We start from the raw sequence: 15,602 nt of genomic DNA on the forward strand, positions 1-15,602 counted from the left end.
TACTACCCACATGTTTCTATCATTATAAACACACACACTACCCAGTAGTGATGTGACGTTCACGAATGAATCGAATCTTTTGAACGGCTCTTTGAAATGAACAATGGGAACCGAGTCTTTGTAAAGAGCCGTTCATTTATTTTTATTTTTATTGATTTTTTTTTTAACCCTTTCATGCAGGGCCAGATTAACACTTCATTGTACCCTGGGCAACAATATTCAAGGGCCCCATCATCACAACCCCAGGATCCCTGTAATCTGGCAAAATACAGAATAAATTCCAGGAATATATGTAAATATACCCAATACTTCAATATCTAACTATCATCAAATGCATTTTGATGTACAAATGTGTAAATGCTCGTAGAACTACAAGTGCAACACTATAGCCTCTTGTCAAGGCCACTCACTTGCATAGGATGATATGAAAACAAAGCACATTAGCATCAGTATAATCTAAAATTGATCCACTACATTAGAAAGAGAGGGAAGTGTCCTCCATTTTCACAAAAAATAAATAAGAAACCATTTCCAAAGTATCCAGTATTTATTTAAGAACACTTTTTGCGGACAGTTTCATTTATAAGCAAAAGATAACCAGATATTTTCGTTATGCCCGAGCTACCCAGGGCCCTTCAGAGGTCGCGGGCCCCTGGGCAATTGCCCAGTTGCCCATATGGTTAATCCAGGTTTGCTTTCATGCATGAATTATAAACACCTTATTCAATATTTTTTTCCTGAGTGTTTTTATTCCTCTTTAGGCATGAAAAAAAAACCCAATGCAATAGATTTTTTTTTTTTATGAACCTGTTTTTCTTGGAGTTACAAAACTGTCCACTCAGCTTAACTTTAGAAGCAAAGAAACATATATTTACTGACATAATGTGTGAAAACTATGAAATAAGAAAATTTTTAATGCTGCTAATCTGATGTTTTCTCAGATTTTAACATACTCTAATACTAGCTATTACTCACTTCATGGAGATAATATATTAAAAGAAAAACAACTTTTTGTTTAAAAAAGCCAAAAAAAAAGTTAATTACAGACTAATAACAATTACCAATTTTTTTTACAATCAAACATGCTACTGCAGCTCAGATTTATCAAGAACAGCAAAGTTACAGTAAGGGTATGAATTGCACTGTTGGGGATGATGCACAAGTGTCCACTGTGTTGGCTGATATACAACTAAAACAACAAAATCCATGAATATACTAGAGAATACCTTTGAACAGCTGTCCAGTGTAGTGACCACTATGCATGAAAGGGTTAAGGAGGGGTGTCCGATTGCCTGTCAATTCAGCATCACTGGGGAGGCATTGGGCAGGAGGAGAATGTTCGAGCAGAAAAAAAAGAGTGCACAGTGCATGTCTCATGGCAAGAAGTTAGCAAAAAAACAACAGTTTGAAGCATGAGGTGAGCATACTGGAGGAGGCAGAGCTGGAAGACTGGTCAAAACCAGAGAAAAGTTTGAGAATGAGTGAGTGAGTGAGCACCTGTAAGTAATGAGCCAAAGAAAAATGTTATTTCATAAGAAAATGTTTTATTTTCTTCTTCATTTTTAGGCTACAGACTAGTCCACATAATGTACCGTGATGTTTCTTGTCAAATTCCAGCATTTGTCTAATGTCACCTCTCATGTCATGTATTTAGCCCACACATTTTAACTAACTATTCTTTATTACGGTAAGATAATATTTACTGCCGCGCCAATTAAACACCTTTAAAATGTAATGTCAATCATCACATGTAGCCTATTTAGTCATTAAAACATTGGCATTTCAAAATAATGCAAAAACCATAAAAGAGCCAGTCTTTTAGAATGGCTCTTTTCAGTGAACGGCTCCTGATTGAATGGCTCCCTTCAAAGAGCCAAAAGTCCCATCACTACTACCCAGATAGCAAAATCATTATGGCTTAAATCTGGCCCAAAACTGGCATGCCATTTTGGCAAAGTTCTGGGTGGATGTATGGGCCCTAAATGGCCCAAAATAGGCAAGCCAAAATCAAACCAGAAGGAAGCCAAAATTCACCCAAAACTAATTGGGGACTTCCAAAATATAGCCATAATTGTCCCAGAAAAGCCCCAAATCTACATAATCCAGCCAAAAAGTAGCCAAAACTGACCCAAAGAGAGGCCAAAAGGAGGCCAAAATTCACCCAAAATTTGTGTTGATCATGCTTTTAAAATGAAGCGGGATTTTCTTCTGGGTAGAAATTCCCGCTCTTTGTGCAGTGTTTTGGCTTTACAGAAATATGCCAAAACACAACCAAAAAAACATCCATATATGGAATAAGATGTTGCTGCTCTTTAATCAGTCTTCTGGCTTGCCATAAACATGCCATACCATCCCTATACTTGATCCCGCTCTTTGCCCAGTCTTTTGGTTAACCACACATACGTCATAACTCAGCCATATACTGCTGGTGCCTCCGTATCTATTATGGATAACCTTAATCATACCACAGTTAAGCCTAAAGGTTTTCATAATGCCAAAAGAAAGCCAAAAATGTCAAATGTATGCCATAATACTGCCAAAATATTTGCTATCTGGGTAGCTGGATAAGAAAAAGAAAACAAGACAAGAAAATACCAAAAACACTTTATTACCAGTGTGGGAAAAACTGTAAAAAGTAAAAGGTAAAATAAGAGGAATGCTCCACATCAGTGCACTAGTTGTTATGTGTGTTCATTGATAATATTTGCATGTGCATGTAATAATTACACAATATATAATCTAATAGGAGTGTGACAAAAATGTAGAAAGCAATAAAAACAGCACAAATACAGTAGCACATTCACATCTCTGTTGCACTCAAACACTCATACCAAATACTGGAAACTGACAAAAATAATCGCAACTCTACGAATCTTTCTGTCTTCATCAGCTAGATTGTATGATTGCACCTATGCAATCCCAAAAGTCACTGCCCTGCACAGACAGGATACAAATAGACAGCTGCAAATGATGTGTCTGGCTGAAAATGTCTTACACAATGTCCAAGTGCACAGTCCATGTTTAGCTAACTATGTTCATCCCAGCATTTTTGATATTATCAGCAAAACGGGGCGATCCGGGAACACATTAGCCCACAGTAAGGTGGCCAGCTGGCTACACATGGATGATCTTTGGTTTATCATCGAAGTCCAGAGTCTGTTGAACTCCGGCGAGCTGCAGAAGCCAGTTAATGGGCATGTGGTCCAGGCGGTTCATGTCAAAATGGCAAAAATGAACTGTCGAGCCTGCAGAGAGAAGTGAGAGGGAGTAAAATAGAAAACTAGAAAAGCACTCTGAGAGCGCAGACCTCCACCAAGGCAGATCAGTGCCCCCCCCCTCCCCCCCGATCACCACCAAAATTTAATCATTTGTTCCTTGTGCCAGTATCAATATTTCCTGAAATTTTCATCCAAATCTGTCCATAACTTTTTGAAAGATCTGGATCAGTCTTTGCCATTTGATAGAACACCCCATTGTAAATCCCTGAGTCAAATTGCATGAGATTTGCACAATTCCCCCATATTGTGATTTCCACCATAAATATTAGTCCCATATTTATTTTACCTATATTTTAAGATTCCTTGACCATGAAAACATACCATTAGACACTGGATTCATAATTATATCCTTATTAGTTCAGTAGTTATTCACGAAAATCACATTTCTCGTAATGGCGGTTTTCTTCTGGATCTAGCTCCTTAAGTATTAAAGCTACATGAAATCCGGTGGCATACTCCCGATGCGGAACTGACTGAGCTACATGATGGCGCTTGTCAGAAATTTCTACCTTTAATATTAAAGGCACAGTAGGCCAAAAAGTAAGGGCACCCCCATTTTTTATATAAATTGAGATAAAATCCACCTTCTGGGTCAGATCTGGATCAGCCTTTGAAATGTGATAGAGGACCCCATTGTCAATTCCTGAGTGAAATTTCATGAGTTTTGGTCTATAATTAAGCGAGATATTGGGAAACGAAAATTTTGGTCCCATTTACCACAATGTTAACGAAAATTTCAAAGTGATCCAGAATCCAGAATTTCTTCCGGATCACCCCCAAAAGTTAATCATTTCTTCCTTATCCATTTCCAACAAACCCTGAAAACTTCATCAAAATCTGTCCATAACTTTTTGAGTTATGTTGCACACTAACGGACAGACAAACAGACACACAAACAAACCCTGGCAAAAACATGACCTCCTTGGCAGAGGTAAAGATGGAGACACAGATGGAGTTTCAGAGGTTCAGTTCAGATCAAAGCATTACCTGGTCCTGCAATGATGGCTCCACCTTGCTGATGTAGGTCACCCTGGAAGTCAAACGCAGGACTTGTCATGGCCCTCCATATACTTTTCATCTGACCAATTAATATACCAGACTTAACGTGTGGGCTGGGGTGGGCTGAGTACAGAACAGAAACACACACATGCAGTTTTTTTTTTTTTTTTTTTTTTGGTCATCCATCTCTGAAAATGCTGAGTCACATCATAGTGGGTTTGTGCTGTAGTGCCTTACCTGAGTCTGTATATCTCTCTTCTCTTTTCATCCCAAGCTTTTGATAAATGCATCTTTCGGGATCTACATAGATTTCATGAGGGTACCCTGTCAGTGAGCAGAATGGCTGCAAAAGACATCAACCATGGAATCAGTGTTAATATGTGTGAGTTGCTAAAATTATCCAGAAAGTTAGATAACTATTTACCTCTATATGTCGATGAGCAGACTGACCAATCACAACTAGGCTAATGTTAGCATCCTGCAACAATACACAGTAATTCTTCAATGTTGGAAGATTATTTGCACATATACAGTCTTTAACTAACCGATTATCATTTCCAACGATGACGTGACCAAGAGGCAGCAGCATGAGAAAAATTATTAAAAAAAAAAAAAAAACAATTGTCACAGTACTAAATCACTCATAAAACAATTAAAAACATGAAGACTCACATATATTATATACAACAAGGACATCCACGAGCAATCATAAGCAAGTGCACTGATTATAAATTAAAGTTTGTAATGAATTATTGAAGGTGGATAATGGGCTTCAGTGTTTTTTTTCCCAATGTGTTTACAGTAATGGATTGAAGATTTACCTGTAGTAGTTTTCTGGGTATTTTGCTCAAATCATCCACATATTCTTTACAGCTGTAGCACAAGAAATTCTGCAGACACATGTAAATACTGCATATCAGTCGATCAGTCATACAGAGTTATGATATATCGTGTTAGTTTACTTTTTCACACTAATCTTGAATCTGTTTAATGCTTAACCTTCCAATCCAGTCCAATTTTATTTGTAAAGCTCTTTAAAATAACAGCATGGTTGGTCAAAGTGCTGTAAACAATTGCAATAAACACATATACATACTACTAAGAAAAAGCACAATAAAAGAAAAAAAAAATCTTCATCAATTATATAAGGGGTGTCAAACTCGTTTTTCTTAAAGGGCCACATCCAGCCCAATTTCATCTGAAGCAGGTCGGACCATTAAAATAATAGCATACAAACCTATAAATAATTACACCTCCAAATTTTTCTTTTAGTACAAAACAGTAAAATTACATCATGAGTATGTTGATAATCAACAAATCATATTTCACAAAAAATGTGAATAACCCAAACAACCATGTATAACCTGAAATTTGATAAGAACAATAATATTGTGCCTCATCTTAGCATTTACACATGTACATTACAATTCACAGATTGCAGTGGATCTACAAAGACACAAAGCATGTAAGTAACAGGCATAATATTGTTAAAATTGCACTTATTTTTCTTGAGAAATTTCAGGTTGTCCACAGGTAATTTGCAAGGATGGTTTTTAAATGTAAACATAATCAGAATGTGATTTTACTTTATAAGTTTTCACATTAAAACAAATGGAAAAGTTTGGAGTTGTCATTTTTTCTAGGTTTTTATGCTGTTACTTTACTGGTCCGACCTTCTGGAGATCAAATTTAGCTGTGTGTGGCCCCTGAACTAAAACACCCATGACTGATAATATCTTGATCAAGGTCTTTTTTCAGATGTATAACAAGAAACATACAACTTTAACATGAAACTGTTGCATCCAGTTCCTATCCAACTGCCCCCCCACCCCCAGTACTGGACCTTTGTTAAGTTCATATACAGCTGGACATAATATACTTACGTACAAAAATATATAAACCTCCTTCAAATATATGTACAGAAACACACACACACATATTTTTATATTAAGGATGGGAAGAGTATCTGATACGTATTGATACACCGACGCGCTTGCACGATCCAAGTGCACCGATAGAGAAGCTGCGAGTGAATGAAAAGTTTGGAACGATATCATGATGCATCAGTTATTGAATGTTTATATCAATAAAATTTGATCCGTTCAATAGAATATATTTTTACTTGCATTTAAAAGTGTTACTCTTTATTTGAGTAAGTTTTTCTTTCCTTCAGACCCATGTTAACGTGCGACGTAGATTCGCAGATGTGTACACCGCACACGACAGTATATGAGCTCTGCAGATGGACTGTGGCACGAGCGCCGCAGATAAATATTGTAATGTCTGTACCTGAATCTGACAAGACTTAGAGGGGAGGTGACGACGTGGTACTTTTTAGTAAATCAGCTGCATTGGATACTGCCATACATACCTGAGATACTTCCTTAAACTGCGACATACATATCTAACAGCCCATCCCAGAATACCTTGCGCAGGTGTCTCTTAAAGTGACAGAACCTTTTTCTGTATTACCTACATTACAAATATATTATATTACATTACATTACGGATTTGGCAAGGGAGCAAGAGGTTGAGTGTTAGAAACATGTAGAGAAACGACTCTGGAAACAAAGTCCTAACTTTTTCATAGACCGTATGTGAGGCACATGTTCTGAAATTGCACAAAAGCCACTTTATAAAAAGGCATGGGCATCTTATTTGATAAAAGGCATCTTATTTGATAAATAAATAATCAAACCCATTGAACTGTACTGCATATTTTTTTTTTTTTTTTTTTTTACCAGAATCAATTTGTTGAATTAGAATGTGTTTAATCGCTCTGTATCATGATTTGGGTTGGTATTGCATCCAGCCAAACATGTATTTTTAATATATTGGATTGGAGATGCTGTATCGAGATGTGTACCGTATCGGCCTTACAACTAAGATTCACAACCCTAATATGTATATACAGGGTGGTGAAGCAAAATTTACAAGGAACATTTAGTTGTTTTTTCTCAGAAGGCACTACGTCAGTTGTTTTGAAACCAAACATATATTGATGTCATAATCATACCTAACAGTATTATCCATACCTTTTCAGAAACTTTTGCCCATATGAGTAATCAGGAAAGCAAACGTCAAAGAGTGTGTGATTTGCTGAATGCACTTGTCACACCAAAGGAGATTTCAAAAATAGTTGGAGTGTCCATAAAGACTGTTTATAATGGAAAGAAGAGAATGACTATGAGCAAAACTATTACGAGAAAGTCTGGAAGTGGAGGAAGCAACAAAAAACGTACCAAAGCTTTTATTAAAGCTCTCAAATCCAAAATCCTAAAGGATCCAACCAAATCCATGAGAAAAATGGCAATTGAACTTGAGGTAGACAACAAGACCATTAGAAATGCAGTAAAATATGATTTGAAGATTTAAATTCTCATGACTTTCAATAAACTAATTGGTCATACACTGTCTTTCAATCCCTGCCTCAAAATATTGTAAATTTTGCTTCCCCACGCTGTATATGTACACACATGCATATTTGTAAGTTCACATAAATAAATAAATAAGGGGAAAGAAAATTAAAAAATAAATGAATTAAAGAATAATTAAGTTAAAAGGTACAAAAATATTGGAGTTCTGGGAGTGATAATATTTTTACTGTAATTTTTACTCTTTGTAAATTCAAACGGGGGGCCGGATTGCACCCTTTGGCGGACCATTTTTGGACCGCGGACCTTATGTTTGACATCCCTGTATGGAAGGATCACTCCATTCTTTCCTTTTCTTTCATAACATAGGAAGCTGTTGACATCATGTCCAGACTGAAACTCACTCCCCACACCTGTTGGCTACTCTGGTTCCTTTTAAAGAGACATTTCCTACTAATAAAACCAAGTATGTCATGATTTAACAAACAGGCAGCACAGCCATAACTTATCAGCAAGTTAAAGCCAAACTTTCCCCCTACCCGCACAAAAATTAGGACCGCCTTCCTGTCCTCATATAATTTCTTGAAGGGAACACCGACTCCGTGCCGGTCGTATATTAAACAGTCCTCCACATCTTCAAGACGGAAATCAACAGCCAGGGCTCCGACTTCCTGGGTTTCTTTGGTTATTTGTCGCGTTATGGGTGAAACTTCAGCCATTTTTCCCTGAGGCTTTCCGATTTTGCGCTATTTCTGGGAGTTCCCGTTCAGGCTGGAGGAGCTGGAAATTCACGCCCATAGGCAGAGAGGAGGAGAGAAAGGCAACTTAGAATAGTCAAGTATGAAGGACAGAGGAATATGGAAGCACGTTTCCGCCACTGGAAAATTAAAAAAAAATAAATAAATAAAAAGAAAAAAAATCCCCATGGAAAGTCCTGATTATGAGATAAAAAGTCATAATTTCAACTTTGTATCTCATAATTACATCATTATGACTGTTTTTAATTTCATAATTTTGACTTTTTATCTCATAATTATGACTTTTTATCTCATAATTATGTCTTTTTAAAATCTCATACTTATGACTTTCTTATCATAATTTTGACTTTTTATCTTATAATTATGAACTTTCTTACCTCATAATTATGACTTTTTAATCTCATAATTGTGACTTTTTATCTCATAATTATATCTTTTTAAAATCTCATAATTATGACTTTCTTATCTTATAATTTTGGCTTTTTGTCTCATAATTATGACTTTCTTATCTCATAATTATGACTTTTTGTCTCATAATAATGTCCTTTTAAAATCTCATACTTACGACTTTCCTATCTCATAATTTTAACTTTTTATCTCATAATTATGTCTTTTTAAAATCTCATACTTATGACTTTCTTATCTCATAATTTAGACTTTTTTATCTCACAATTCTAACTTTTTTTAATCTCATAATTTGAACTTAAAAAAAATCTTATAGTTATGACTTTTTATCTCATAATTATGACTTTTTAATCATAATTTTGACTTTTTTTTATCTTATAATTATGACTTTTTTTTTTTTTTTTTTTTTTTTTTTTTAAATCTCATTAGGACTTTCTTATCTCATAATTATGACTTTTTTCCCCTCATAATTATGTCTTTTTAAAATCTCATACTTATGACTTTCTTATCATAATTTTGACTTTTTACCTTATAATTATGAACTTTCTTACCTCATAATTATGACTTTTTAATCTCATAATTGTGACTTTTTATCTCATAATTATGTCTTTTTAAAATCTCATACCTATGATTTTCTTATTTCATAATTTTGGCTTTTTATCTCATAATTATGACTTTTTGTCTCATAATTATGTCCTTTTAAAATCTCATACTTATGACTTTCCTATCTCATAATTTTGACTTTTTATCTCATAATTATGTCTTTTTAAAATCTCATACTTATGACTTTCTTATCTCAGAATTTTGACTTTTTTTATCTCATAATTCTAACTTTTTTTAATCTCATAATTTCAACTTTTTAAAAAAAACTTATAGTTATGACTTTTTATCTCATAACTATGACTTTTTAATCTTATAATTTTGACTTTTTTATCTTATAATTTTGACTTTTTATCTCATAAATTTGAGTTTCTTTAATCTCATAAGTATGACTTTCTTATCTCATAATTATGATTTTTTTTAATCTCATAATTTCGATTTTGTATCTCATAGGCCTGTAACGGTACATGTACTGAACCAAACCGTTTCGGTACACACCTGTTCGGTTCGGTACACAGCTGTACCGAAACGGCACAGTATGATAGAAAAAGAAATAGGAACGAAAGACGTTGTTCGATGCGGAACTTTAAATCCGCACAAGTTCCACATAGACATATTGAAGGACGCCCACATTGACCCGAAATATGAAATAGCAGCTGATATAAGGTTTGAAAAAAAACAACAAATATGATGTGAACCTGGAAGGAAGAGACTGAAGACCCTCCACCATCAGTCCAGTCCAGTTTGGGATCACATCAGGTCCCGGTGAAAGACAACAACGAGGAAAGAGACGTTAATAAGACGGACGCTATTTACCCTGTATGAACTACGGTAGTTCTAAAACACACGAGCTCTGTCTGTCTGTCTCTCTCTCTCTCTCTCTCTCTCTCTCTCTCTCTCTCTCTCTCTCTCTCTCTGACGCACGCTGTATAATAGAGGAATAGAACCTGGAGTTGAACGTTGAAAGGATGTAAAGTTTCACTTTCGTTTCACACCAGCGTTAGTTATGGACCGCCCCCCCCCAGCTCCGACCAAAAAAACACAAACAAACAAATCGCACCCTGCACACACACACACACACACACACACACACACACACACACACACACACACACACACAAGTACACAAAGTGGCCTAAACAGTTTGTTCTCTGTTCTAAACTAAATAGTTTGGTTCGTTTTGTTGTCAGTGTTGCTCTTTAGTTTGTTAAAAGAGAATACGAGTTTGTCCTCTTGTTAATGTTGCACTTCATATGAAATTTTTTTGTTATTTTTCTGCAGAATGTGAACTGACAGAACTGTGATTTGATTTTTGTTGTTTTTTCAAAACTACCTTTCAGGGAAAAGTGCAATACTAATGTTTAAAATACATTTAGTAATATTAATAATTTATTTTATTACCTCCGACAAGGAGGTTATGTTTTTGCCAGGGTTTGTTTGTTTGTCTGTTTGTTTGTTTGTCTGTCCGTTAGTGTGCAACATAACTCAAAAAGTTATGGACAGATTTTGATGAAATTTTCAGGGTTTGTTGGAAATGGGATAAGGAAGAAATGATTACATTTTGGTGGTGATCGGGGGTGGGGGGGCCCACGGGGGGGGGGGGCAGACCAGAAAATTTCATCAAAATCTGTCCATAACTTTTAGAGTTATGTTACACACTAACGGACAGACAAACAAACAAACAGACAGACAAACAAACCCTGGCAAAAACATAACCTCCTTGGCATGGGGGGGCCCACGGGGGGGGCCACTGATCAGCCTTGGCGGAGGTCTGCGCTCTCCGAGTGCTTCTAGTTTTCTATTTGATTTATAGCAGCAGAATTATATTATTCCTGTTTTTCTATATTCCATTGTGTCTAAAAATTGGGGGGAAAATGTTCAAAAATTCATAAATGTATTAAAGACATTTTGAGGGGTTTTCTTTCTTCCCGTACTGAACTGAAAAAAAAAAACAAAAAAAAAACAAACTAACCGTGGCTTTCAAAACCGAAAACGTACCGAACCGAAAATTTTGTGTATCGTTACAGGCCTAGTATCTCATCATTATGACTTTTTATCTCATCATTATGACTTTTTATCTCATTATTATGACATTTTTATCTCATAATTCTGACTTTTTATCTCATTATTATGACATTTTTATCTCATAATTCTGACTTTCCATGGGGATTTTTTTTTTTTCAGTGGTGGAAACGTTCTTCCATAGACCATAATCAATCACTAATCTCTAAATAAAATCCACCAAGATTATCCTCAACATTTATTACTCACATGAGTGGATCATGCAATAACCGTGACAGTCACATTGAAACTTCGCGAGAAATGCATTATATTATCTTTCATGAAGTTAATACCAAAGATTAATAGAAGCAACTGGGTCAACCATGTGCACCCATAAAAAATAGTAATAATCGTAATAGCACCAAGCAGAACACATGGACGTATGAATAGGCTATGATTATATATACATGTCATTGTGCAGTATAACACTGTGAAGGGTTATATAGTGACAGCGTGAATGACTGGTTTAACTGCTCATTAGTGATTGCCTGTGGGAAGAACTGTTTTTAAGACTGGTTAATATACATTTTATTTTATTATTATTATTATTATTATTTAGAAATGATCTGCCTCATAGATTAAATGTGCTAAATCTAACATACTTTAATAAGACGAATTGGAAAACAAATGACTAAAGTGCTATTCAGCTGATTTATGAAATTTATTACACATTCAGTATATATTGATTTCTGTCCATTTATAGAATAGATTTGTAAATCTATCACCAGAAAGAGTGAATGCATTCTAATGTGTAGACAGTGTTTTGAAGCCGAACTGGTGGCTCTGAGACAAACATTCCTTTTGAGTAAAAACATTCCCTTATTAACCCTTTATAGGGCACTCATAGAAATACTCTGGAATTCAAAATTTCAACCTTAGTGTGTTATTGGAGGACATGACAAGACTTTATTACATCTGTGAATTTTTTTTATTTTTTTTTTATTGTAATGTAGAAAATCAAGGTTAATGAAGTTGCCATATTAGCTTCTTTACCCATAAGTGGCTAAATAAATAAATAAATAAATAAAAACACAAGAAGTAAATATAAAAAAATACAACAAAAATGCATGTAAGCTGAAAGGAACATGCATTTTAGAGCATTAGAACATCACTTTCAGAACATTCCAACAACATAAGTGCTGATCCAGACACCTGTCAACAAACACATGATCCCTTTGAACCTCATTCCTTACATTAGTACCATTACTTCATGGTACCTAACAAAGCAGGTACACTCAGTGTTCATGCAGAGGTGGACGTTACAGACCCTGTAGACCACACTGGACCTGAGATTGTTGACTCACTGTTACTGTTGCTGTCAGTGTCTTGTAATGTGTGCAGAAATTACCAAAAAATAGTCACTTGCCTAATAAAGGGTTAATTATAAGAATTTCACACAATGACCTAAGGCTGTATCTTGGAAATTACAGCAAACCAGCTATTTATTTATTTATTTATTTATTTATTTATTTATTTATGTCTCAAACTGAGTAGAGTTTTGCTACTTTTATTCTGAAGGCCTTTTATTTTTAGATCAGTGTTATGTTGGTACACAGAGTTTTGTGGTACCCACCAGAGGGAAAAGTTGGAAAAGTTTGATTCCAGATTATGCATTTATTATAATAACCCCATACTATAACATTTATTGCTGCATTATGTCAGATGCAAGGAAAGGCATCTAAAAAATAAAACATTTTAACTGATATTGGATGAATAAATGGTCATAGTGTCAACAAAGTGACTTGTCTACTGGGATCCTAGACCTCAGGGTCCCAAGCTGAATAACAGAACTAAAACTAACCCTAGTGTAATTTAGCATTTTGTGCAAGGAATATATAAAATAACGACATGAATGGTGTTAGACAAACATATCTACTATATCTGATACGCCAAATGAATTACGAATCGCCCTCGTCGGCTTCCGTCGTGCTGCCCTCTCGTCGCGGAAGTGTTGTCCTCGAGCAGCAGCAGCAGAGCCAGAGCTGCCTCTGTTTGGATAAACACTACGCTGGTCCTCTAGCAGGTTTTCTCACGTCCGTCTGTCTCCTGTCAGGACTTGTCAGCGCTCTTCTTGACCGTGCAGCATAGCAGTATTATGCGAGCACCGTCCGGAGTGTGGGAGCACCGTGTGAAGTGGTGAGATGTTGATGTTGGTTAGAGCTACAGCTAACTTAGCATCTAATGCTGGAGTAAGCTAGCCTGTCAGAAAACTGCACTGGGTTAGCAGGGGAATCTTGTGTTTTTCTCAAAGTAAAAGTGTTATTTATGAAATCGCAGCAAAAGTTAAACATGATCGTGTTGAAATTACAGAGAAAAACACCCTTGCGAAGAGGCTGATGTGCCTGTGTATGCTAAACAAATGACCACCTGTTCACTGTTTACATCTTTGTGTTTTCATTCGGCTGACGTTGAGCCGTTGCTGTTTCATTGCTTTTTTAAGAGCAATCACAAATCCATTATCTTTTACTCTGATATGGATGTGATAGCGATCTGCGTTTTAAGTTTCAACTCTACTATCCAATATTCTTTGCACCTTCAGCAGTGGTTAATTGTGAAATGCAGCTCCTACGCCTGGTGTGTGTCCCTGCAAGTGTAACAACAGTTTTAGCCACCGTTAGTCTATTTTGAGAATCAATTGGTTCCCAGCTGTTCCAGTAATCACAGATTTATCTCGATTGTCCTTGACACTTGTAGGGTTGGTTCACAGTTTTTCCAGTGTCTGTCTGGATGCAGTAGTTTCGTGCCTTTATTGTTTGTGTTGAGTAATTAGCAGGTTAATTACTGCATGTGTGCATCTCTTTTATTATCAAGATGGAGTTGCATTATTTATTTATTTACTCTTGGTCTATGCTGACAGTATTGTAAGGTCATCAGAATATTGGCTAGTGGTATTTTGATTACAATTAGGCTAATACTTCAAAAATAAGTATTTTTTCAGTGTTTTTCATTGGTCAACACTGTGCAGAAGGATTGAAGTTCAATTAAATTTTAATTATAGAGCCCAATATCACAACCAAGTTGCCTCACAGGGTTTACAGAAATTCTTGACTTCATAAAAAAAAACAAAACAAAACAAAAAAAAAACCCACAGTGAAAATTAGCAAACAGTCAAGTACACTGAACAAAAATATAAACACACCACTTTTGTTTTTGCTCCCATTTTTCATGAGCTGAACTCAAAGATCTAAAACTTTTTATGTGTACACAAAAGGCCTATTTCTCTCAAATATTGTTCATAAATTTGTCTAAATCTGTGTTAGTGAGCACTTCTCCTTTGTCCTTTGCTGAGATAATCCATCCACCTCACAGGTGTGGCAGATCAAGATGCTGATTAGACAGCAGGATTATTGCACAGGTGTGCCTTAGGCTGGCCACAATAAAAGGCCACTCTAAAATGTGCAGTTTTACAGTATTGGGAGGTCCGGGGGGGCGTCAGAAAACCAGTCAGTATTTGGTGTGACCACCATTTTCCTCGCACAGTCTTCTTCATGAATTCTCTGAAACAGCTTTGGAGATGGCTTATGGTAGAGAAATGAACATTCAATTCACAGGCACAAGCTCTGGTGGAGATTCCTGAAGTCAGCATGCCAAATGCATATTCCCTCAAAACTTGTGACATCTGTGGTATTGTGCTGTGTGATAAAACTGCACATTTTAGAGTGGCCTTTTATTGTGGCCAGCCTAAGGCACACTTGTGCAAAAATCCTGCTGTCTAATCAGCATCTTGATATGCCACACCTGTGAGGTGGATGGATTATCTCAGCAAAGAAGAAGTGTTCACTAACACAAATTTAGACAGATTTGTGAACAATATTTGAGAGAAATAAACCTTGTGTGTACACAGAAAAAGTTTTAGATCTTTGAGTTCAGCTCATGAAAAATGGGAGCAAAAACAAAAGTGGTGCGTTTATATTTTTGTTCAGTGTAATTAGTTAGTAAACTGTCAGTGAAGCAAAGTGTCCCCGTCCTTAGACCCTCCTTCTCAGCAAGAAAAAACTCCAAAAAACCCAGTGGGAAACAGAGAAACCTTGGGGAGAACCACAGTAAAGGAGAGAGATCTACTCCGATGGATGGACAGGCAGTAGATGAGACCAGAACTGACGGACATCCATTTGCTGATGTAGTTC

The 15,602-nt window shown here is 36.0% G+C and overlaps 2 protein-coding genes across 4 annotated transcripts in view; one reads left to right on the plus strand and one right to left on the minus strand.

Annotated features, from left to right (window-relative positions):
* Positions 1-2,592: 2,592 nt before the first annotated feature.
* prxl2c (peroxiredoxin like 2C) lies at positions 2,593-10,173 on the minus strand. 3 transcript variants are annotated; one of them, XM_030143693.1, is made up of 7 exons: positions 10,113-10,173; positions 8,191-8,431; positions 5,099-5,167; positions 4,702-4,755; positions 4,515-4,620; positions 4,266-4,400; positions 2,593-3,245 (listed from the first exon to the last, which is right to left on the minus strand). In XM_030143693.1, exons 2-7 carry the CDS (start codon positions 8,368-8,370, stop codon positions 3,115-3,117), a joined length of 675 nt encoding a protein of 224 aa, XP_029999553.1. In that variant the 5' UTR covers positions 8,371-8,431; positions 10,113-10,173; the 3' UTR covers positions 2,593-3,114. The 3 variants fall into 3 exon arrangements, with proteins under 3 accessions (XP_029999553.1, XP_029999554.1, XP_029999555.1); XM_030143694.1 differs by lacking the exons at positions 4,702-4,755; positions 10,113-10,173 and having other exon boundaries at positions 8,191-8,581; XM_030143695.1 differs by lacking the exons at positions 4,702-4,755; positions 5,099-5,167; positions 10,113-10,173 and having other exon boundaries at positions 8,191-8,580.
* Positions 10,174-13,431: 3,258 nt separating this feature from the next.
* The window catches only part of fbxl17 (F-box and leucine-rich repeat protein 17), a 342,006-nt gene continuing 339,835 nt past the window's right edge, over positions 13,432-15,602 (plus strand). The window contains exon 1 of the mRNA XM_030143655.1: positions 13,432-13,611. The gene's annotated coding sequence lies outside the window, so the exon portion shown is untranslated. The remainder of the gene's footprint in view (positions 13,612-15,602) is intronic.

This window comes from Sphaeramia orbicularis, chromosome 9, assembly GCF_902148855.1.
Source record: "Sphaeramia orbicularis chromosome 9, fSphaOr1.1, whole genome shotgun sequence".
NCBI classification, from domain to species: Eukaryota; Metazoa; Chordata; class Actinopteri; order Kurtiformes; family Apogonidae; genus Sphaeramia; species Sphaeramia orbicularis.

Coding starts and splice junctions, on each gene's coding strand:
- prxl2c (XM_030143693.1), bottom strand. CDS start 8,370: ATGGCTGAAGTTTCACCCATAACGCGACAAATAACCAAAGAAACCCAG. Junction 4,621..4,701: donor CTGCTCATCGACATATAGAG/GTAAATAGTTAT, acceptor TGTCTTTTGCAG/CCATTCTGCTCACTGACAGG. Junction 4,401..4,514: donor AGAGAGATATACAGACTCAG/GTAAGGCACTAC, acceptor TTCTGTACTCAG/CCCACCCCAGCCCACACGTT.